At 48.9% G+C, this 22,116-nt stretch overlaps 6 protein-coding genes across 6 annotated transcripts; all 6 read right to left on the bottom strand.

The window, feature by feature from the left end:
• Window positions 1-304: 304 nt before the first annotated feature.
• TbgDal_VIII3040 (hypothetical protein, conserved) lies at window positions 305-1,408 on the bottom strand (the record flags this gene model as incomplete). The annotated part of the gene is made up of 1 exon (XM_011777331.1): window positions 305-1,408. One exon carries the CDS (start codon window positions 1,406-1,408, stop codon window positions 305-307), a length of 1,104 nt encoding a protein of 367 aa, XP_011775633.1.
• A 529-nt stretch (window positions 1,409-1,937) lies between these two features.
• On the bottom strand, window positions 1,938-2,543 carry TbgDal_VIII3020 (T. brucei spp.-specific protein; the record flags this gene model as incomplete). Its single annotated transcript, XM_011777330.1, has 1 exon — window positions 1,938-2,543. One exon carries the CDS (start codon window positions 2,541-2,543, stop codon window positions 1,938-1,940), a length of 606 nt encoding a protein of 201 aa, XP_011775632.1.
• Window positions 2,544-3,083: 540 nt separating this feature from the next.
• Window positions 3,084-3,671, bottom strand: TbgDal_VIII3010 (hypothetical protein, conserved; the record flags this gene model as incomplete). Its single annotated transcript, XM_011777329.1, has 1 exon — window positions 3,084-3,671. One exon carries the CDS (start codon window positions 3,669-3,671, stop codon window positions 3,084-3,086), a length of 588 nt encoding a protein of 195 aa, XP_011775631.1.
• Window positions 3,672-3,852: 181 nt separating this feature from the next.
• Window positions 3,853-4,167, bottom strand: TbgDal_VIII3000 (T. brucei spp.-specific protein; the record flags this gene model as incomplete). Its single annotated transcript, XM_011777328.1, has 1 exon — window positions 3,853-4,167. One exon carries the CDS (start codon window positions 4,165-4,167, stop codon window positions 3,853-3,855), a length of 315 nt encoding a protein of 104 aa, XP_011775630.1.
• Window positions 4,168-4,648: 481 nt separating this feature from the next.
• On the bottom strand, window positions 4,649-18,598 carry TbgDal_VIII2990 (dynein heavy chain, putative; the record flags this gene model as incomplete). The annotated part of the gene is made up of 1 exon (XM_011777327.1): window positions 4,649-18,598. The coding sequence occupies one exon, from the start codon at window positions 18,596-18,598 to the stop codon at window positions 4,649-4,651; it is 13,950 nt and encodes a 4,649-aa protein (XP_011775629.1).
• A 1,822-nt stretch (window positions 18,599-20,420) lies between these two features.
• Window positions 20,421-21,233, bottom strand: TbgDal_VIII2980 (lathosterol oxidase, putative; the record flags this gene model as incomplete). The annotated part of the gene is made up of 1 exon (XM_011777326.1): window positions 20,421-21,233. One exon carries the CDS (start codon window positions 21,231-21,233, stop codon window positions 20,421-20,423), a length of 813 nt encoding a protein of 270 aa, XP_011775628.1.
• Between the last annotated feature and the right edge of the window lie 883 nt (window positions 21,234-22,116).

Below are 22,116 nucleotides of genomic sequence, written 5' to 3'. Positions count from 1 at the left end.
TTGCCCAGCAAAAGAGGTCTCTTGAGCGAAGTTGCAAGCTAACCCGCACCTGATAAGAAAAATGTTGTTAAATAGCCATGAGGCAACGTGTCAAACTTCCGCTACGCCGAATCATGCACTCCCTGACACTCAAAAGCCAACCCACGCCTTCGGCCCATCCAATAGCCGAGTTTCCAACCCGCTCCTCCCGCATGCATCGACACACGTACTTTTGGATAATTCAACTGGTACTTCCATAAAACCCCTCAATAAGCAATCGGTGCGCTTATTTGAACTTCAAAAACAAAAACAGTGGGCTGTGATATCACAAACGTCCACTAAGGTGCTGCAGTCCCGAGTCTCCGACGGAGACAACACAACCATCGTATCCCATTTCCATTGTGGCACCCAAACCTAGCTGCTGAAGCTCCTGCATCATCTCATCGTAGTTTATCCTATGTGACATACCGACGTAATACGTTTTGGCAGCATTGATCCTTTTTGCAGCGGCAATGGACGCTTCCACGTGCAGATGAGCGACGTATGGCCTCCGTGATAACATGTCCAGCACCAGTACCTCAATGGGGACAGCGGGGTCAACGCCAAGCAACACCTTAGAGCGCGCCAAGTCCGTGAAAAATCGGTCCTCCAACTCACTAATATCTGAAACGTACAAAAGCAGTCGCGGTGACTCGCTCTTGTCATGCATCGGCACAAGAAAAGCGTTTGCACGATAATTCTCACCGTGCGGAACGCCAACGGGCACAAACGACCACACCGCGGGTGCCCCAGTTTCACACCCATCAGCAATATCGCCCTCGTTCCCAGTTGTCACCCCCTTCGGTCGTGGAGAAAACACCACATCCGTTCGTTCGACTCTGGTGAATAACTCCCAATTGATGGTGGCGACAAACTTATTATTCTTTACTTCCTTCTTAGCTGGTTCCCCAGCGCCTCTGCTGCGCATGTCTTCTGCGAACAAGTAAGGGTAAACCCTTCTCATGGCTGCGAGCGTTGTCTCATCCGCGTACACCCCGATAGGAACATCTTTACGGCTAAACTCCCTGAGGTCGTCAATGCCATACGAAGCATCGGCGTGGTCATGCGTGAGCAATACGGCACTGAAATCGCGGACAAGAAACGAAGGAAAAACCTTTAGTGCCGACTCTCGGAACGTCTTACCGCAGTCAATGAGGATGTTGTGTACTGTACGATCCGTCGGATGGTAAAGCTGTATGAGGAAAGAGGGGTTCAAGCGATGATTTTTGCTACCACTACAACGGAGAGCCTCCTCACAATTGGGGCATGGGGAACCGGAAAGTGCACAAGAAAGCATGGGCGTGCTGCTGCTCGAACCGGAACCAACGATTACGGCACGCACAAATTCCATCCGTGGCGCAGCAGTACTCCTTCTCACGCCTCCCTTCATGTGAAAGTAATAATGAGTCTGTGGAGAGCTGTCGGTCCCTTCGTGACACAATCAAATATCACGATGCCCTTCTTCAGTTCGTCGTTGCGTGTTTCCTTCTTCGCTTTCTTTTTTATAAGCGACTCCGCCCCCTCCTCCCTCCTCCCTCAGAATTCTTCTTTTCCTTTTTAATGTCTTATTGATGACCTTTATACGCGTTTGCACCACAGGAATTGAGGTAACTAAATCGTCTGCCTCACACTCCCTTTGCATGGGAACCATGTTGAGGTGCAGAGGGAAAACGCGTAATACCAACGGAAAGCAAGTGAAAATATAAATGGAGAGGGAAACAAAAGAGAGGAAGCGATACAACTGAGTGCCCGGCAACAAAAATCGATGCTTGACAGAGGTAAACTATCGCTCAATCACCGCTTCTCGTCGTTGTTGTTGTTGTTGGAGGGGAGGAAGGATGTTGACTGAAGAGGTGGAGGCACACATACCCACCAATGACAAAAAAAAAAAAGAAAGGAATAAGCGACACCAAAACCCATTACAATGAACATATTCGCTTCTGCTGTCGCTTCATATTGATGGTGGCTTTGCATAAAGGTGAGCACCCACCAAGTAAATGTCCTCCATGCTGCTGCTTCTCCACATCAACTGCTCTAAACAGTACCGCATCCACGCGTACTACCGCATCTTCCTCACACTTTACTTTTGTTAAAACTTTCAGTGAGTGGGTCGTTACAACTGGCAATAGATATTGAATATGTACTCCGAGTACTGAAGGCGTTGAGGATCCCCCCGTGGTTATCCCTTCATTCCTTCCAGTAGTGACACTCCCATTGGCGCAATGCAGCTTTATATACATTGCCACATGAGCCTTGGAGAGAGCGCATAAAATTGCAAGGCATAACCCTCCATGAAGTGTACCGTGTTGGTTATGACACCACTTTCCCAAATGACCTGCAGAAAGAGACCACCATTGGGTTCGCTCGTCCCCGTTATGGCCCCGACCAACGCAACTGACCGACTCAAGAATTATATTGTCAAGTTTTAAATGTGTGAGAAGGAGCTTCGATAGACCGTGAGTGTTCGATTCCTCACAAGTGTGTGCGCTAACAGTGAGGTCGGTGTCACGTACGAGGGACTCCATTCAATGAAAGCTACGATAGCAACGGAGGACTCAAATAGTACGAAAAATAATAATAGAAAAAAAAACGAACACCAATCAAATGAAATGAAACAATAAGTAGGAAACGCAACTAGACATACTAGTGGAAAAACAAAAAAGGAAAGGAAAGGAAAAGAAAAGGAAAGCAATACAACTGTAACATTCTCCAGAAATGACCGTGAAGAACACGGGAAAGAAGCAACATTATCAGAGTCAACTTATATGTTGAAATGTGTAACCCGAATTGTGCACCAGGTAAATACTCTCGCGTGCGTAGGCGGCTGCTAACGCACTGACATGTACACTCATTTACAGAGTTGAAGCCATTGGACGATATGTACCACACTTCTCCCTTTTTATTTTGGGGAAATACTGCCTCTTTACTACCTTCACAAATGAAAGGTGTTATGAAGAGACTGGAAGAAATGAAATGTGAAGCAGGGCCCGACACCTTTCTCCACCAAACACTCTTTTTTTTTTTTTTTTGAGGTCCACAAACCTGTGCCTTCCGATTAACAGCCCTCAACCTTGCAGTTGAACCGCTCTAAGTGGAATGCGGGTTTCCACCTGTACATGAGGCGAGACACCAAACACGCCATACATGAGTGAATACGATGGGATATTAAATTCTCGGGTATCAATTGGGCAACGCACAATTAGTTCCGGTCCTTCCACTGATTTCGTACACGTGATTGCCTTCCGTTCGCCACGCAGCTCCAACGTGCCTTTCACTTCCGTTGGTGTTTCCTCCTCAACTGTATATAAAATACGTGGATACCGCGTGACATCTAACACATAGTCACGCGTGCGGCGCTCTAATCGCACAACTTCAGACACCGTTAATGGAAGTCGTTCAAACTGAAACTTGTCCACTTCACAGAGAGGTGATAATGAGTTAGCTTCCACTTCCACACTCTTAAGGCTCCGGCGCTTATCATTCCCATCAGCGCTTGGGCCAGTGCTAAAGTTAAAGCGATCCACACGGAACCGCAGGGCGCGACCGATGAAACGCCCGAGTACACCACTTGGAAGGGTGTAAACAAACATGTCCACACCGCGCAACTCACTGCTGGTGCTGCTAAGTCGCTCTTCACTGCTTCCCCAACCCATCCTTGTAAAAAAGAGGGCGCACACACACACACAAAAAAAAAAAAACAATCGAAGTTGTGACTTTACACAAACAAACACGCACACACACGCACACGCCCCTGCAAAAGTGGAGTTGATAACTAAATGATATGTGCTATGAAAGGGGACTGGTTTTGTCCTACAGTTTCAAAACCTAAAATGGTCAGCCACCAACAGCGGAAGCTCCGGCGTTGAGATGAAAAGGGGAGGAAGTGAAAAAGAAGAACATGAGAGCGAAAGAGAAGACCCACGAGTGCACAACAATACAATAGCGATGAGCGCAGGCAACAGCTGCTGCTGCCCCTCCGCGAGTAAAATTCAACGGTGTAAACACGGGAGGTAAATGCGAATGGTTAAATTGTCCCACTTTTTGATTCATGGACCCAACTGTTTGAATCCCTTTTTTGCCTTTTTCCTTCTCTTGGTAACAGAAAACATATGCCACATCTAATTGTATAGTGTTATCGTGAGTAAACATTGGACGCAGTGGGAGGGGAAAGAGAAAGGTCCTTGGCAACAAGGACAAAAACAGGGATGGTTGCTGCGGTGCTGCACACACAGCTTGCTCTTTCTTTATTATTTACATCAACTCTATCATTGGTGTTTTTTTTTTACTACTTTCTTTCCTCTCTTGTTCCTAGTGCCACAAATTCCTTTGCACCATCTTACTTCGTCTCTCTTCTAATTGCTTGGCCTCACACGAAATAAAGTAACGTTGGAGGCTGTTACGTACATCGACATACAGATACAGAAGAAAAAAAAAATGTCTATCATTTAAAAACAACAACGACGGCGACACACAAGACCGAAAACAACAGCAAAAAAAAAACAAGTAAACTCACAGAATAACGGCCACGGCAACATCCACTTGAGTGGACACTGCAAATACGTAAATAGGAGACACGAAGAAAATCAAGATTAAGGGAATGTGTAGAGTTTCCCCCCCCCCTCTCCCCACCTTACTCGTCTGTAGACAGTAGCAGCGCCGTACCACGTTTTGTATAGTGCTCAGGTACCGCTTCGCCAGACTCGAGGTCAACGGCAACAACAAACGAGGGTCGTTCACGCGTACCGGTACGCAAGGGGTACATGTAAAGTGGGCATTCATAAATAGTAGGAGGTCGCGGCTTAGTGTCCCGTATTTTCGGCTTGAAGTGGATAATAGGCATAGGCACTATAAGCTCTAGCGGCCGCGGTTCGCAAAGGGTGTTCATTTCTTCATTCCAGCCTGCACCCTCAAGGAATATGCCGCGCACGTACGCACCTTTTTTGGCACGGTTGACAATCGTTCGCTCTTCACTTGGAAGCACAACAAACTCCCACGTGTACTGGTCGATGGATATACGGTCATGACGCGCCTGCTGCTGCTGCAGGCCTTTCAAGAAACCTGTGGGATATGTGAAGCCAGAGAGCCAGAACACGTTTGGCACGCGTTGGCCCCATTGTTTCATCTGCTCTATTCGTTCCACAAGATCAACAGCCCAACTCGCAAGAGGTTTCATGCTTGGGTATGCACTCGTCCACGGCGGCGGTACGCGACTCAACAGAAGGGCATTAAACACCGCCTCTAGCTCATCGGTCATCAAAACTTCACCCTTCACAGCACGGCGCAGTTCCCTCTTCTGCACGATTATCTTTCGAAGTAGAACGTTGTACCTCTGAATTTCCTGCAACAGACAGGTATTCAGCGCGTTGTTAGTGTCTTCCTTGACAGACTCATAGACGGCATCGTAGTCAATGGGATTAGGTATGGCTGTCTTGCTTGGTTCCTCCAGTGACGCGAGAATTTCTAAACAACGTGCTTCCTCTGACATACCCTTGGATGCGCCCCCAGAGGAGCCGCCACCACGAGCCAGAGTTTTGTTAACACTGATGAGATTGTCAAGAAGCATTGTCGACTCCGCCACACGGCTGGCAATATCCGCGTTCGTATGCTGACCAAAAGCCTCTGGTGGATCGGTGATGGGAAGCAACGAGCACTCGTCTTTATAGGCCTGAAGTGTGCTGATCCCTGAGGGAATGTAGTACTCCTCGGCAGCCGAAAGTGGATATCGCTCTTCCGTCAGGATTGCTGGGCACATGAACTGAGAGATGTATGTGTTGATCACACGACGGTCCCAGTCATCTGTCACACGACCACCGTATGAGGCTTCCGCTATAAGGTAGCGAATAGTAACAAATGGTATGTCCTCTACTCGGTCAGTTGCCATGTTGCCAATGTACAGAGCAATAATGTTCTCGGACACCTCGAAGTCGGAAGTGGTGAAATCGTATACAACGTTGTACCCAAGGTTACCGAACTTGCGCCTCTCCAGAAGTATAGAGTGAAAGAAGCAGAGCGCGAAGAGAAGACTGCAGTAGATCTGTGGATTAGAGCCCGTGTGCTCCGCGAACTGCTCCTCGGAAAACTGGTTATACAGCCGCAACATATTCGCCTTGATTCCAGTGGGAGGCTCTGTAGTCATTTTGATCGCTCGCTGCAAGATACCGATAGGAAACTGTGTTGTGGGGACCGAGCTGAGCCACAGACGAAATTCTTTATGTGGTCGTTGCTCCACCAGATCCTCAATAATCTTCTCTAATTCTACCAACCAGGACACCATTAAGTGACAATTCGCCAAGAACACCCAGCCGCCTACCTGTGAACATTCCTGAACAGCGCGCTTAGCATTCTCACCCTGACCCTGCCCTAGCGCCAGTGTTTTCAGTGGGCGTCCTTCGCGCTGCGCGAGTGCCGCCAGTTGGGTGGTCGGATCAACACCAGGGGAGAGTACAAATACCAGTGGCACAACATTGGTACTTTCCTCGAAGGTGTCCTTGAGATTGAACGGTGGAGGATCCACGAACTGAGGCCCGAGTTGCTTCTCGATGAATTCGTACACCATAAATATAACCCGATCAGGACGAAGGCAACGCACAAATATCATGCGCTGGATGTAATTGTCTGCCGTACGTGTCTGCCAGTCATCTGGAAGCTCAGCGTCTTCAGGGTTCTCTTGCAAGAACCAGTGCTTCCACGACTCCTGTGCTTGCTCAAACGACGCGGCAACGCCGTGGAAGTTTGTCAACTTGTCCAACTCAAGGATGTGGCTCCACGCTCGCTCAGAAAGCCACGAAGGTGCAGGGTTCGGCAAACGTCCTTGCTTGTCCAGAACTTGACCACCGCGCATCAAGAAGACATATTCTTCAATATTCACCAGACCTTCAGCCTGCAAGATACGGATCGTCATGTGAAACGTGAAGAGCAGCTTGTGTTTCTCAAACAACCCTCGGCATGTGTTCGCGTAGACGGCGCTGGTGTGCCAATCATTGAGCGTTCGCACACGCTCTTCTAGGGTGTGGGTGGCGATCTTTTGCGCGGACCGTTGAATGCTGCCCTGGAACAAAACGATATACGAATCAAGAGCGAACTGGTACATGGCATCGATAGACCCCAGATCAGCAAGCGCAAAGAACAGAATAGAGGCGCGGCGGGCACATTCACGGTACTGCTCGCGGGCACTGTGGATCTTCTCCGCGGTAATTTCCGCCTCCTTTAACTGTTGTTTAATGTTCGCTGCAATAACACGCGCCGACTGCAAAGTATCCACTAGCTTCTTATTTTCCAACAACGACACCTGTGAAGTAGAGAGCAGGTTGAGAATTTCATCCTCCAGACGTTTTGTCTCCTTCCTCGCTTCGGCGGTGTCGAGAATCAACTGCTCGTTGTCTTGCTCCAGTTCAGGCTTCTCCTTCTCTACCACAATCTTAAGCAGCTGCTCCTCCAAGCCAGTTTCTCGTACAGCAAAGTTGAGCAAGCAGACCTTGCTGCATATCTCGGGCGTATAGTGAGGGTTCGGCAGGCGTGTCGTTATGTAAAACTTGAAGTTGTCGTTGTATTCCACGTAGTTGTCACCAATCTTCAAAATAGGCTTCGCCCCCTTGCGCACGATCGCCTTGGAAAGCACTGAGTCAAGCAGAGGATCGATTTCCTCAAGAATATCCTGCAGAAGTAATGGGCAACCGAATTGGACGGCGTACTCCACCGTCTTGTGAAAGTCCGGCTGCTTCTGATCAATAACCTTGAGACCCTTATCTTTTTCCATTCGCTTGATCCACTTAATCGCCTGCAACTGTGGATCAATCATAAGAGGCCACCGGGTTCCTCGCATCACCACCGCACCGTTCTCCTTGCTGAAGTCGTCGCCAGGAAGACCAGCCTGCTGCCAGTCACGCACTTCAGTTGGATCGGCAAGAAATTCCACGAAGTCGAAATTTTTCGATATTGCAATTTGCAGCCGCTTAATCTCCTTAATCCAATTTAACCACAGTTTTTGCCGATAGTCCGCAGTAAAAGCACCAGCGTAGCACAAGAAACCACAAACAAGCAGGGCATCCCCAACGAGCGTGCCGAGAGCAGCCTCGTAACGGGCAATTGACTCAATCCACCGGTCCTGTTCACCTTCCAAACCATCAACAATAATACGTGCTCGGTCGAGCTTCATCTGCGTCTCCTTCGCCTCCTGCATCAGGCGCATCTTCTCATCTACATTTTGCTGCAGAGCAAGCTCTAGTTGTTTAACTTCACTCATAATCCTTTGTAACTTTTCCTCCTTCTGCCGAAGCATCTCCTCCTGGGCCCGGACTTTCTGCTGCGCATTTTCGTTTTTGACAATCTTGGGATGCACCTCCTTATAAATGTTACCATACTTATGAATTGCTATCACCCACTGGCAAAGACCACCAGCAGCCTTAGACACAGCACTTGCTGCAGCGGGAGTAAAATCCGGACGTTTAACATACTTTTCAATTTTATCCAGAAGGCGCTGGTCCGTCATATCATTGTTCTCGTGATAGTGCTTCAGCATATCAATGAACTTAGGCTCACTTAGCGACTTTTTGGCCTCGTCCCACTCTAGCTTCCGTCGCAGTGTCGTCTGCACGGCGTACATCACTGTCCGAATCATCGCGGCGGGCGTTTTGTACGACTTTATTTCGTTAATATCGTTCTTCTCGAGTTTGTCAAGGGCATTCTGCGCCTCCAATAGTGTGGGCATAGCACGATCCAGATCCGCCTGAGCCTCCGCCTGGTCAGCCAACGCAGATCGTTTCGTTTGTTCTATCTTTACCTTCTCTGATGCGAGCAAACTCTGCTGTTCCTCCGCGTTCTGTTGCTGTACCTTGATACTCTCCGTCGCACGGTTTACCTCCTCCGTTTTTTCCTGCAATTTGGCATCCTGCACTTTGAGCTCCTCAGTCATTTTGCTCACCGCCAGCTTGGTTTCCTCGAGCTTTGCCATACCATTCGCCAGCTTATCACGTTGCTCAATTATTTCGTCCCGCTTCTGTGTTAGCATTCTGCGGAACCCACGCACCATGTCAAGGTAAGAAGAGGGCGTTACGTAGTTGTACCTGTGTACCTGCTCCAACATCTCCCGCGAAAGTGTGCTGGTTGTGTAGTGCATATAAACGAAGAAGTCTGAAATGATGCCAAGGTGTTCGTCATCCTCCTTATTTTCACGCGTTTCCTGAAGGTAACGTAAGCCGACCTCACGAAGCGCTTCACTGGGCCATTCCACAAACCAGTCGATCGACGTGCATGACACCAGCGCGGGGAATTGGCGCAGGCGCGCGCGGAACAGTTTGTGAGCGGGGGACATAGCTACCACGAGATGAAGGTTCGTCCGCGCTCGGTCGATGAAGAAGTTGTACATCTCGTCTGGTGTGTCACGGTACCCACTCGCGATCGCCTGCTTGCATACTGTGTCACGAATATTCTGCAACTCGTCCTTAGGAAACAGATTTGGCACTTCACCCGTCGAGAGCATGTTGTTGAGGTCCTCCAAGAATGCCGGTTGCATGATCTGATTGTCGGAGAAGTAAAAGACCCTCTGCTGACCCTTCAGCCCACATCCCTTGTAAAGCGAGCGAAGGTCCTCGTGGAAGCGATCCAAGTCATACTTCTTGTGAGTCTCAATGGAGAATATCGAGTACCCCGCGAGGTACGTGGCGAGTCGCGTAAGCGAATATCTGCCGCTACCGCCGAGCCCCACTAGAAGTGCATTACCTCGCGGCTGACGTACGATACGGTGGATGCGGCAAAGATGTTCAAGGGCGTCCGTGAAAAAGACGAGATTCATCTGCCGCGCACCGGGCTCACTATTATAGGCATCGAGGTATTCCTCCACCTTGTCGCGGAGGGCTTCTAATGAGGGGACAAGGCGGTACTTTGCCATCTCGTCATACTCGCCATCCCAGAAGTCAACAAACAGAGGGTTCTCCTTCTCGTCCACTGCCTGGTTGCGGGAGTCGCGCGAACGTGCACGAATGATGTTGTTCCACTTAGTTTGGAAGATATCTGCCAACTTCTCGCAAATGAGGTTCTTGAACCACGCCTTGTCATTTGGATCATTCATTCTATCGGAGAACACACGGAAACATTCGTGGGCCCACAATGCCACCATATGCTCCTTACATTGAAGGTATTCCATGTGGCAACCGTAGATGCCTTGGAAGACTTTACTGAGATCACGAAGGTTGAACAAATAATGCGACTTACTCGGAGTTGGCAACAAATCCGCTGACACCTTCTGATAGGTCTGAAGAGTTGCCTTCACAACAGAGTTCACGAGCTTATGCAGCTCAGGATACGGCTCCAAGCGGTACATAAGAATCGAAGTGAAAATCTTCGTGATGACGGATTCTGAAGGAAACGTAATGTTGAACACATTGAGTTTACTCATTAGCCGCGGCGTGATGTCTGGCCGGCCATACGTCATACAGCAAAGCAGCTGGAGGTCGTTGACGGTCCGCCTTCCTCGTGTGTTCCTGTCGTACCAGTAACCATTGTCTAACCATTGACGTAACAACTCCAGTGGTGGCTGAGCACCGAACTTTTCCTTGGCCGGCATGTTCAAGTCTTCTACAAGGCAAATCATACGGCGACCACCCGGTGGACAGCAAACTTTCTTTGATTTGTGTTCCATGCGTCCTTCAATAATGTCTTGAACGTTACCTGCTGTCGTCTGTGCAGAGAAGTTCAGCTGGGTCGTGACATACACATCGTTACTAAGGTTAGCCAGCACCTGCCTTGCGATGAGAGACTTTCCAGTACCAGTTGTCCCAACAAGCACCAACTGCACTTGGCTGCGTACAAGCTGACTTACAATATACTCGTAACGCACAGTATCCACAGTAGGGACAATTAACTTGTGGTATGGGGTGCCGGTGGCTGGCATATACGTTTTCTGAAGGTCCACGTGTTCATTCCAATTCTTCCACTGCAGGCCACCCAGGTCGGGGAAGTACTCAAAAATAGTCTCTGTGGACGGGAAGGAGGAGTCCAGTTCACGAATGAAGGCATCAAGCTTCTGTCTGGATTCTGTCGTGAGGGAACCACCAGCTGACCACATGAGGCAGAACGTCGCAAGAATCCGCAACTGGGGAAGATAGTTTTCACCTGCGTGAGAAGTAGCGTAGTGCGCGGCTTCAGGAACAAACGGTTCGGCATCCACGCTCGCAAGCGCGTCTAACATACGCGTGAAAGACCGGACGACGTTTAAGGTGGTAGTTGGAACCAACTCAACACACTCATGGGCTCTGTACTCCAGAACGCGCGTAACTGTGTTCTTCACATACTCCTGCAGTTCGCTGATAGTATCGTCGGGCCTCGGCGCGCCCATCGTGATTTCAAACTTCCAACGTGACTTCAACCACGTCTTAAAGAACGGCATCCACCCGAGGTCCTCAACGTTAAAGTAAACCATACCACAACGAGAAACGGTTGCGGGCGAGGCCTGCGATAAATCCTGAACCTCAAACATCATTCGGACGGTTGAGTTAAGGGTAATACGTTCACCCGAGTTAAGTGTGAGCATCTTGTTATCGTCCAAAACAGTGTTCATGGACTCTATCCACAATGTATCAACCGGACCATCGAATAACATCCACTTATATGCCGTGTCGGTTATGTCACGGCAAATCTGCCGCATGAGGTCCGAAAGAATTCCGTCCTTCCATTCACGTGTAGCTTGGTTGTAACTGCCGTATAGCTCATCCATGGTGACAGACTTGGGATTCAGTAATGACACCCTAACAGGCTCGTACAGCCCAGGTTCCAGATTCTGCTCCTTCAGAAGCCGTAGAGCACCGCTAAGGTTACGCCAGGTCACCGTCTTACCCGATCCCGTTTGCCCAACAACCATCACACCATGGCGGGTACGAAGGGTGTCCCACAACTGCAGCGTCTTTACCACAATATGCGCGTTAACCTCAAGTCCCTCTGCATCCAATTCTTTCTCAGCGGCTTCCTGGAGAGCACCCAGTCCACTATCACCGGGTTCAACACCAGGGAAAAGGTCATTCAGCATTCCAACAAACAGCGGCACGTCATCCTTTACAAATTTGGGAAGGTTCATATCGTTCATTGCCTTGAGGCACAATTGAGACTCCGTCCCCGGGAATCCCTCACGCTTCAGGTTACCTGCCTGAACCAACACCGCCTTGATGTTACGGAGGGAGAAATCGTAGTGATCCTGCTTTGAGAGCTGCTTTTCCATGAGCTCATACAAAATCGAAACCTTTTTCGATAAAGTTTCTGACTCCTCAAAGCCTTCTGACAACAAAGTAATTTCGCAAATAAGTGCGAAATCTGGTACCATCATGGAAATGGGACGAAGTAGCGCCTTAAGGTTATCAGGGAGTTCCGACCGCCCCGCATAACCCGGATTCATTGTGACGAAAAGACCGCAGTTCATGTTGAGTGGAATGTCTGAACCTTCGAAGAGGAAATGATCTTTGCGCTCGGAAACGGCTGTGAGGATTGACAGAATCTGCTGCGCCACAACAGAAAGCACCTCCACCTCAATACGGTTAAACTCATCAAAGCACGACCACGAACCCGTTTGCGCAATACCACTGAGCATCCGACCAACAGATTTGTAATCTAGACCATCAGAGCAGTTGAACACCATGACGTACTTGCCGATAGCTTTGCCAAGATCCTTCACAGTTTCCGTCTTGCCTGTTCCTGCAGGACCCTGCGGAAGCCCTCCTCGGTGCAACTGTAGTGCGGTTGTCAGTGTCATGTATGCCCGGTCTGTGAGGCCAGTGACGACGAGACGCCCACTGTTTCCCAGGTATTCATAGTCATAGCGGACCGTTGCAGAAGTTTGCCTAACAAGACAAATTTTGTGACCTTCTTGTGGACGATCAGTTGACTCATCCTCCTCCCTATAGAAACGAAGTTGCCTCGACCACTCAAAGTCATCATCTTGGTGGACGCGCGCAGCAAGAACCTGACGCAAAATGTCCCGAGAATGCACCTCAATTGTAATGAGCGCCACCAATTTGCTGCGCTGAACGCGGTTCTGTGGCTGACGGACGAGCTGGCAGTATTTCTTAATCATCCCCTTCCATCGCTTATACACTTTGTACAGCGGGGAGGCCTTACGACGTTGTAAACCTAAGCCACCCGAGTGAAGCTCGCCATACTCCGTGATGGCACTTTCTGTCATCAAAGTCCAGTTGATGCAAGAAGCTGTGATAATGCTTTGGCCTTCGTTGCGCTCAGCCCAGGCTTTCAGACTGTCACGCGAAATCGATTTCTTAGTCTCAAAAACGCTCTTCTGTAAGTCATCAACCGTGGCGTTGATTCGCTTTTGCATCATCTCACGCATCTTCACCTCCACACGACGGAGCCAGGACTCAACCGGCAACCCTCCCACCTGTACAGCGGGAGTAAAAGCGACAGTTTCGCCATCGGACGACAGCATTGCGTCCGCAACAGTGCGCTGGCGGACAGTCTTAAGTGACAGTTGGTAAAGACCTTCGAAGCACTTACGTAAGTGTGGTTGGACCTTGGATGGATCTTTAGTATGGCCAAGGATTTCAAGGAGGTCGTCGTTGGAAAGAAAGTAAAAGCGGGGGAACACACGACGGCGATCCTCAAGAAAGCCTTCCAAGCTCTTTTGGATAAATTCAAGACTGTTATTCATGTTCTGCAACTGATCAATCAATCCATCACGCCGTGTGCCGCGAACCACGTTCGGATCGTTAATAAATCGCGTAATAATCGCCAGCCACTGAGAATGCACGCCATCAAACTTCTTTGACTCAGCCGCTAGCTTCCGCTTAATATCGTCGCTGCCAATAAAGATGTTCTCCAGATACATCCACTTCGTCTGCACCGTGAGGAGAGCCTCTATTGTATCTGTTGCAATTGACAGTGTCTGCTCCCATTGAATCACCTTTGGACGAAAGCTGTCTACAAACCGTGACATTTTCATAGAACTCAACTGTGCAAGATGTTCAGCTAAGGCATTGTTAATGTCGTCTACACCGGATATTTTGTGGTAACCTTGGTATGGTTCTATCATCAACTCAGAATCTTCCCAGAACGTACGGATCCTTTCAAGATCAGTTTCAATTTTCATCTCCTCTCGTGCGGACGTAGCGAGGTTAACAACGAACTCTGCTTGCGTCTCCACACGAGCCTCCATAAGGTCATTCAAGCAGAAGCTCTCATCGTCAATGTTAAACGTGGCGTCAAGCTGTACTTTGAGGAACTCCCAGTGACGCGGTCGTATGGCAGGGGTCCTAAGATCATCCACAATGGGAAGCAACCGTTTCATGAGCTCCACCTCTTCTTTAAGATTCACCCACACATCTGTCATCTGGAGTTCATTCCGGAGCCTCAGTGTGTCCTTACGAATACGTTCGCAGACATCCAACATACTTTCACTGTTAAGCTTAATAAAATACATAGTACGCCACAATGAATTTTCTCGCCGCCACTCGTCACACAGGTTCCATATTTTGCGAAGTATCTCCAACTCCTTCTCCGCAGCCACCAAGTCATCCAACTGAGGTTTCTCTAGGTTGAAGATCTCAATACCTTGTTGAAGCCTACTCTCCATGGTACGTAATTCTTTCGCACGCAACCCAAGCGAGCTGAGTTTGGCGAACGCATCTTCAGTAGAAAGTGTGTGTGACCGCGGTCCCTCCTCAGCGACCTTCTGACGAAGTGCGTAGGAATTTGACGACAGAGCTCGTATATCCGTCTCCACATCGTGCCGAAACTGTTCTTTGTACTTTGCCAGCTGCTGCTGGGCCTTCACAAGCTGTTCCGAGTACACCTCAAATTTTTCCTGAAGCCCCTCGCAGCGACGAACATCCTCGGGTCTAACGCTGCCGAAGTTGTACATATCGTGGGTAATGAGGGCGAAGGTATCGGCAATTGGTCCAAACTTGGCCGAAATTTCTGGCAGTGCCTCTGTGGCGGCGGCGCATCTCTTAATTTGGTCACCAAGTTCATCCAAGGATTGTGGTTCCTTTGTCAGTGCCTGAATGGTTAAAACAAAGTTCTTGTAGATAGCATCGACCTCGGACTTGGCATCCGCATACAACAGGCTATGATAGTGAGTAATAACAAGTTGGCACTGTTTGCGGAAGCTCTCCTTCATCTTGGTGAAATCTAGTTGGAGGAAAAGGACATCAGAGAACGTCTCCTGCTTGTTGATTCCTTCACGACGCTGGGACACATGGTCCATGTGAATACGATAATCTTCGAGCTTCCAACCTTGCTTGATACGGCGGACCTGCTTCTGTGTTGTCCACAAACTGTCCGTGGTGTCCGACTGGTGTAACTGCCAAGTCTGAGTCAACTTATCCCGCACTTTCTCTTCTATAGCATCAAAGGACTCACGCACATGGCGGAGACTGTATATCGCATCCTGCTCGCTAGTCATGTACTCAAAGTACGATCCACGGAGGGCAAGAGAATCCGTGTTGGAGCTGCTGTACTGAAATGGTTGTCGTTTGCCTGCATCAGCATCGTCCGTTTGGTCTTGCGCAACTCGAGCTTGCAGTGACTCCTCCAGGCGAGGAATGCTCTTCACAATACCGATAATGGCCTTGCACACACCATTCACGTCGTGGCTCAACTTCCGTACGGACGGCACAGGCTCAATGTGGGGCCTGGTGTCATCCGCAACTGTGACAACCACGTCCAGTTTGAAAACCTTTTCTTCCAAACGGTCTTCCGATGGTTCGATAGGTAACATACGCTCTACCACTTGAAGTGTACGCTTCACCATCGTACGCAACGCTTCCTCCACCTTTAGCTCCACCTTCGATATGAGGCGGTGCCACTCCGTGCGAACGACATCATCCTCGGCATAGTCGTCACGAAAGTAGCTCAACAACTCGAATAGCTTGTCCACGAGGCGCCGATGAATTGCCTGAAGTTTCTCCAACGTGGCGGCACGGTGAGCCTCTTGCTTCTCTACGAAGGATTCGATGGAATATACCTTCTTTTTCTCAAAGATGACCACAATCGTGTCGGCAATAGCCTTGCAGTGATGGTCAACGTACTCTGATCCGTGCTTAAACTCATTTACGATGTGCTGAACTCGCTCCACGTGTTGGCGGCACTCTCGAACAAAGTACTCAACAATACCCTGTGAGTTCCACAGCAGTCTCGTCATTCCAGGCATATATTTGCTCTCCAAAAAATTCATCCGCACTGAGAAAAGTCGACATTCCTCACGGGTCAGCGACAAGGCAATGCTGTTTCGGGCCCGAACTGCCTGTGCAACACTCTCGCGGTATATTCGCAGGCGTTCTTCCTTAGACACAATGTCCATAATGTGGACAGGCAACAGCTCGCCAAGACTGTGCCAGTACCGCGCCTCAGCGAAGAGTAACAAAAGCTCCGAAGCGAAATTTACATCATACAGGGCGAGGGAGTGTTTCCGCGGGTTGGGGCGCTTAGAAATGAGAAATCGCTCAAGATACTCGCCAGGGTTCTGCGGCAGGTTTGCCCTCCATTCGCAAAACTTCTGCCGCATCGTGTCGCGGAGAGACCGATCCAGTCGATCGACAAGTTGTATTGTCTCCGTGGATTCGGGGGATTCACGCAAGTAGTAGCAGTGATTTAGTGTCTCCGTAGTCATCTGAAGAAGGTGGGCATTGTTCTCTGCCCACATACCGTGACCAGCTAGGGGCGGATGGAGGTAGAAAATTGGTGGAGGCTTGTTGAAACATCGTTGTAGCTTGCCCTGTACGACCATAGCCTTATCATGCACCATACGAAACACTCGGTCTTTACTTCGATCCAACTGGAGTTGAAGCTCCTCTGTTTCCGCCACGAGAAAAAAGGCCTCAATGTATTCAGCGCCCATCTCTGTTGTGGTAAAGCTATCAAAAGCCGCCGTGATGATCTGCTGAAGCATCATAGATAGATTATCAATGTCTGACTTCAATGCCCGGAAGTCATCAACCCAACGAGTAGACTTCACATCAAGAATATCGTAGTCTAACCGCCGCAGTGTGTCTATCTTGGCTTTAAATGCACGTTGGATGTCTAACAGCTGCGTCTCAATCTCTGGACCCTTATTCCCACTGAAAATTGGCAGCTGGCCCCTAAAGACATCCTTTTCCTTTCCTTTCGTTTTAACCAGATCCTTCACCTCAAGCGGCGCACCATAGGCGGCCACGCCACCGGCAATCTGCCGCTTCTCAACTGCTGCCGCGTTTCGAACTCCACGCGTGTGCCGCGATCCCCCTGTGCGATCGGTAGATATTTGGCTATCTTGGAATACACTCTTAAAACCGAACTGCAGCTGAGCCTTACAAATTTCGCACAAGTTTTGGCAGCGGTGGCGCACAAACCCGTCAATTTCATTAAGAAAAGAGTCGTCTACATCAAGTTTCTCACCACGTTCCATCTTAAACCTTTTGCGTGTGGCCGCGAGCATCTTGTGGCACTCCTGGATCCATGCATTACCAGCCGCAACGCTGTGTCTCAGTGCTACCATACTCCGCTCTACATCACCGTTGAGGATGGCAGGCACATCAATCTCCTGGCTGCAGCGGAAAATGATTTCATTAGAGATTAACCGTAACAGGCGGAAAAAGCGATCTTTCTTGTAACTCTTTGAGTACAGAAGAATCAGCTGCGCGTGAATGAGAACATCGGGAATAAGGGACGGTATCTCCTTTGGGCCAGCACGTGATAGTCGGGTACACGGCTCCAGCAGCGTGTTAAGGAACCGCAGACTATCAAAGGCCTCATCGGTACCTTTCTCCACGTCGGCACGCAAGTTCAAAAATGGCTCAAGATAGTAAAATGATTTCGCATTTTTCAAAACCTGCACAATTCCTCCCACGTCCGAGCGGTTCAGCTGCGTGCGGATATTACCCAAGTCACGCGCACGCGACCGCCAGTACGCGATTTCTTGCAACGGTCCTGCACCATCTCCCGTGAGACCGGCGTCTTTATCTCCCACAACCTCTTTAATTTGCCGCGTCCAGTGGATCACTACCGCCTCAAAACCCTGAACAAGTTCACGATTTTGGTGCGCTTCGGCGAGGTCCACCTTGCTAAAGAGATCACTGGGGACATACAACACTGTCTGACCCTTGAGACGATTCACATTTTCTGTTACAGCTGCCATAAAACGATGGAGGGCTGAACGAACGTCCTTCTCAAGACTGTCTGGCCAGCGATTCTGTAGAAGCGTTGGTGCGATAGAGTACTGAAGCTGGCGAAGGAAACCTTCAAGAAGATTACCACCACGACATACACCCCACGCAATACAGGTGTCCACGCTCTCAGGGACGATCAACTTCTCTGGGTCGAGGCGGGCAAACCACACGACATCAAGGCACATTCCCTTCATTGTGTCCCTCCGTGATACAGCCGGAAGGCCATCAACAATGCGCAACTCCGCGATCATTTCCTGCTGGCTACGGGATTCAGAGGACGGCTCCCCGTCTTCAGAAACCACATCCACCAACACACTACTGTAGTAGCAAAAGAGCGCGTGTAGATCCTCATCACCCACGAGAAAGTCATTAATAAGACGAATGTGCTTATTTGTGAACTCCTCATCCTTGCATTGTAGCTCCGCCTGAATGCGTTGCAGCATCCACACAGTGCATTCCGGATGGCACTCAGGGATGACACCCTCTTCTGCAACTTCAAACTTAACGCGGGACGTCATTTACTCTACTTTCCCCCCTTTTTACACTGTAGCTGTTCGAACGTACGTCGAAACTCCCCCTCTCCCCAGTCGCTTGAAAGGGATCCGCCTTTTCTTTGCTTTGATGTTTCCTCTTTCCCCCCCCCTTCCGTTTAAATCCCTTGTTCCAACAACTTTAGTGGCGCTAAGCGTCTCAAATAAATATAAATACGTCTCCCTTCTGTTCCTTCTATGCGCTGCCAGCACTGAAGCGGCCACCTTCACGCTCCACCTTCTTGTCTTTCCTTTTTTGTTCGTAACAAATCTCACTCCTTTTATTTCCTTTTATTCCTTTTGTTTTGTTTTTCAATCTTTTCCCTTCGAGCCAGAGGGGCCAAAGAGGAAAAAGAAAAAAAAGAACCTCAAGGGGGACACCTAAGGCTGCAGCACGATTGAAAGCCCCCAGCCGTGTTGTGTCGCAAGGCCCCGTAAAACGATGCAGCACGGGAAGGAGTCAAGAAGAAAAGAAAGGAGATGGTGAATGAAATTCATGAGGAAAGTAAGCCAAGACAGCACAGATCAGTCACCGAATGAATAAACGAGACGGCGTAGAAAAATTAGAGTATCAATGTATTTACGAACCGAGAAAGGTGTACACACCGAACGCCGAAGCGCGTGGGTGGAATATAACTCATCCTGCTGGAAAAAAAAGGGGGTTCTCCACCCATATCCTCCAGCCAGAAGCACCCGCAGCGCCCAAAATATAAAAAAAAAGTAAAACGGAATATCGAAATATAAGGGAGAAAAATAAGCATCATTCGTTTGGTGAACACCTTTTGAAGCAGTGGCAGCACAATGACAAAAAAGTGACGAAAAGGAGGCTACAGAATGCAACAAACATCCCTCCACCATTATTCCTTCATTGCATATATATATATATATATATGTATATATATGCATTCAAATGCTGCTGTCCGCATCAAAGCAGCCCCAGGAGAAATAATAGACAAATGAACGAGAGAGTCGTAAAGATACAGTTCAACACTTTTGACTTTTCCCCTCTTCCCTACCGCTTCCAAGCAACCAGAAAAGTGCGTTTGCTACGCCACTTGTTCCCTCACACACTTCAAAGTTCTATATGCACACATCTAACCATAACCTCCAATTCACTCAACCGTGCAAGTGCCTTACCTGCAGGGTCAAGGCACAGCCACGAGGCAACACATCAAAAGGAAAAGAGGTGAAGAAGTAAAACCTGCCGCGCACATCCCAACGTACCACCTAATGTGACCCAGGTGAAAGAAAAGTAAATGAACCACACCGATGTTCGGTGAAAGCGCAAACAAAAAGGGAAGGAATTTGGCATCGAAAACCTGCACCCACATGTTATGTGGAACCCCACCAAAGATAAGTAAAGGTTAGAGGTGTAGAGGCACAACAAGACCAAATTTTAGCACAAATGCAAATAAAGAGAAATCAGACGATAATGAAAACCTAAGAAAAGTGGAAAGGGAATAAGCAGATCGAAGAGAGAAGTACACAACAGCCACTTGGTGGCACATTATGACGATTTAGAGCTCTCCCGTTAGTCTTTCCTTCCCTCTATCACATGCACCACTGCCCACGATCTCGTGTAAACGTGCTGGCAGTCAATGTATTACAACGACCCCTTCTTCTCACTGAAGGATGGACATATGAACATTCTGGAGTACGTTAATTACAAAAAAAAAAACACACACACATACATATATATATATATACTATCCAAATCCCGTCGCATGACCCCCTTTTATTCCTGTTTTTGAGCTGAAACTCGACCGCCCCTTCCAAACAGTGACAGCGAGTGTGTCTGCTTCGCTGCCTTGTACGTACCACCGATCCGATCCCAAAACGTGAAGTACTGCCCGTAGTCGTAGCTGAATTTCTCGTGGTGAATCGTGTGATGCCCTGTCGTGTTGATGATATGACCCCCAAAGTCCACCTGGTCGTGAATTGACACCGTCCACAGGTTCACCGCCATGAAGAGCAACACGAAGAGGTAGTGGTGAACGGGAAATATAAATATAAATGCGTAGTATGGGACACCCTGACCAAACCCATCACATGGATTGAATGCATGAGAAGAGAAGGGTGTGGTGTACTTGTAGGTGTGATGAAGCTTGTGCAGGTGACGGTACAGTGTGGGATGGTGGAGACCGCGGTGGAACCAGTACACCATGAAATCGGTGAAGACAAAAAAGAGGGCCGCAGAGAAGAAGAGATAAGGCCAGCCATAATCATCCACGTTATAGTACAACTTACTGTAGCCGCGGTGCGAAAGAACTGCAGCAGGTGTCATTAAAATTGCCATAAAGGGTACAGACGTAACGGCAATAAATATCTCGTGAATTATTTGGTCGTGGAGTCCTCCCTTTGCTATTGTGCGGGGAAAGTAAGTCTCGGCAAACTCAAAGAAAAACAAGTATGTACTGAACGACGCACAAAGAAGGTACATCACTATACCGCCGGTTGTGAGGAGAAGCCAGTAGACAAACATTTGATCACGAAGCGAGTTGCGGTCAACCGGTAGAAGGGAGGCGTAAACGTCGAATGCCACTTCCATCGAGACGCTGTCCTTGTCTGCTCTTCACCAGTTTACACAAATCTTTTAGTGTGAAGTACCTTAGCGACACTTCAGAGGTCTCGCCTGACTCGCTTTACGATTGACAACTCGGCGCACACTGAAGCCACCGGAAAGGTGGATGATTGGATCCCAATACCACCAGTCACCGATGCAGCACGGCAAACAGTACCACAAAGAAGGAATAAAAGGGAGAAGTGAAAGGGAAACGCGAATGCAGATTGAAAGGGGTGAAAAACAGAACGGTCAGTACACCAGGCGAAGTATACAACTCTACAGAGTATTGTTTAATGGGAAATTACAACAGAAAATGTTTGACACAACCAAAACGAACAGGACAAAAAACCTCAGGCTCTACAAACGTACGCACATTTAATGCGGCTCCCGCACGCTGACTCCGTGCAACCCGTGTGGAACACTGCTGTTGTAACAATCTGTCGCTCACATGCGCTCGAGTGGCGCACAGTGGCGAAAGGTCCTCGGACGGTTACATTCGCCACATCTTCACACATGCCCTCTACTGCGTCGTTCCACAACTGTATTGAGCTCCCGGAAACCTTACTCAGTAGATAAAGGTACATCCTGCAACAGCAACGCATGCGCAATCGCTATCAAATGGGGGGAAGATCCGAGTTTTTTGCTGCGCTTGAAACGCTGCAACTCCGTGAACTACACATTACGCGTTCCATTGCTTCATACGCATATGGCACGCCACCTCGTTAACCTGTTTGAAAGTCACACAATCCACCTTGATGCTTGGAACGTGATATCACAGCACCATCTAACGCTCAGCAGAGGGCCCATAATCCGCCTCAGGAGCAAACCGGAGACATACCGGTCAATTTCATAATTTTATCCGTTCCTT

Source organism: Trypanosoma brucei, chromosome 8 (assembly GCF_000210295.1).
Source record: "Trypanosoma brucei gambiense DAL972 chromosome 8, complete sequence".
Taxonomy (NCBI): domain Eukaryota; phylum Euglenozoa; class Kinetoplastea; order Trypanosomatida; family Trypanosomatidae; genus Trypanosoma; species Trypanosoma brucei.
This window is presented reverse-complemented; position numbering and strand designations above follow the sequence as displayed.